The 1,378-nt window shown below is 49.3% G+C and overlaps 1 protein-coding gene across 1 annotated transcript in view; it reads left to right on the top strand.

Annotated features, from left to right (window-relative positions):
• Window positions 1-1,378, top strand: part of LOC112074944 (piezo-type mechanosensitive ion channel component 2-like) — a 76,529-nt gene that overhangs the window by 17,727 nt on the left and 57,424 nt on the right. The window contains 2 exon segments of the mRNA XM_070440722.1: window positions 713-913; window positions 1,039-1,243. Of these exon segments, the coding sequence (XP_070296823.1) occupies window positions 713-913; window positions 1,039-1,243 (406 nt within the window).

Below are 1,378 nucleotides of genomic sequence, written 5' to 3'. Positions count from 1 at the left end.
CAGGGCTAGAAGGACCAGTCTCTGAGTCAAGGCTAGAAGGACCAGTCTGAGTCAGGGCTAGAAGGACCAGTCTCTGAATCAAGGCTAGAAGGACCAGTCTCTGAATCAAGGCTAGAAGGACCCGTCTGAGTCGGTGCTAGAAGGACCAATGTCTGAGTCAGGGCTAGGAGGACCAGTCTCTGAGTCAAGGCTAGAAGGACCAGTCTGAGTCAAGGCTAGAAGGACCAGTCTCTGAATCAAGGCTAGAAGGACCAGTCTCTGAATCAAGGCTAGAAGGACCCGTCTGAGTCGGTGCTAGAAGGACCATTCTGAGTCAGAGCTAGAAGGACCAGTCTCTGAGTCAAGGCTAGAAGGACCAGTCTGAGTCGGTGCTAGAAGGACCAGTCTCTGAGTCAGGGCTAGAAGGACCAGTCTCTGAGTCAGGGCTAGAAGGACCAGTCTCTGAGTCAGGGCTAGAAGGACCAATCTCTGAGTCAGGGGTAGAATGACCAGTCTCTGAGTCGGTGCTAGAAGGACCCGTCTCTGAGTCAAGGCTAGAAGGACCAGTCTCTGAGTCAAGGCTAGAATGACCAGTCTCTGAGTCAGGGCTATACTACACATCTACCTCTATCAACTGAGTCAGTACTGCAAAAATAACAAACAATTTATTTTCAAATGTACATCAAAGATCTATTCTGTTGCTTCACTGTTTCTTCCTCGCCTCCTCCTCCAGAACAACCTGCTGATGTTGGCCATGCTGGCGTTTGAGGTGACCATCTACCGTCACCAGCAGTACTACAGACTGAGGAACAAGCTCACCGCACCCGCCGCTCGCATCATCTTCCATGACATCACGCGGCAACACCTCGACAACGGCATCGTCAACTGTGTCAAGTACTTCATCAACTACTTCTTCTACAAGTTCGGGCTGGAGGTAGGTAGAAGCGAATATATTCAGAGAGATCACATGGGACGGAGGAAGGTAGAAACTATTATATTCAGAGATCATTTGGGCTAAACTTCACTCTCTCTCTCTACCTCTTTCTCTCCCTGTTCTAGACGTGCTTCCTACTGGCGGTGAATGTGATTGGCCAGCGTATGGATTTCTATGCTATGCTGCATGCCTTCTCTCTGATAGCCGTGATGTACAGACGGAGAAGGAAAGCTATAGCTGAGATCTGGCCTAAATACTGTTGTTTCCAGGCCTGTATTCTAACCTGGCAGTACTTTGTGTGCATCGGGATACCACCTGCAGCTTGCAAAGGTAGGTGTGTCTGTCTGTGTATGTACACAACATGACCCAAAAAATGTGTACACATGCTCGTCGAACATCTCATTGGAGTTGGTTCTCCCTTTGCTGCTATAACAGCCTCCGCTCTTCTGGGAAGGCTTTCCACTA

The sequence above is a fragment of the Salvelinus sp. IW2-2015 genome, unplaced genomic scaffold, assembly GCF_002910315.2.
Source record: "Salvelinus sp. IW2-2015 unplaced genomic scaffold, ASM291031v2 Un_scaffold2888, whole genome shotgun sequence".
In the NCBI taxonomy this organism is placed as follows: Eukaryota; Metazoa; Chordata; class Actinopteri; order Salmoniformes; family Salmonidae; genus Salvelinus; species Salvelinus sp. IW2-2015.
This window is presented reverse-complemented; position numbering and strand designations above follow the sequence as displayed.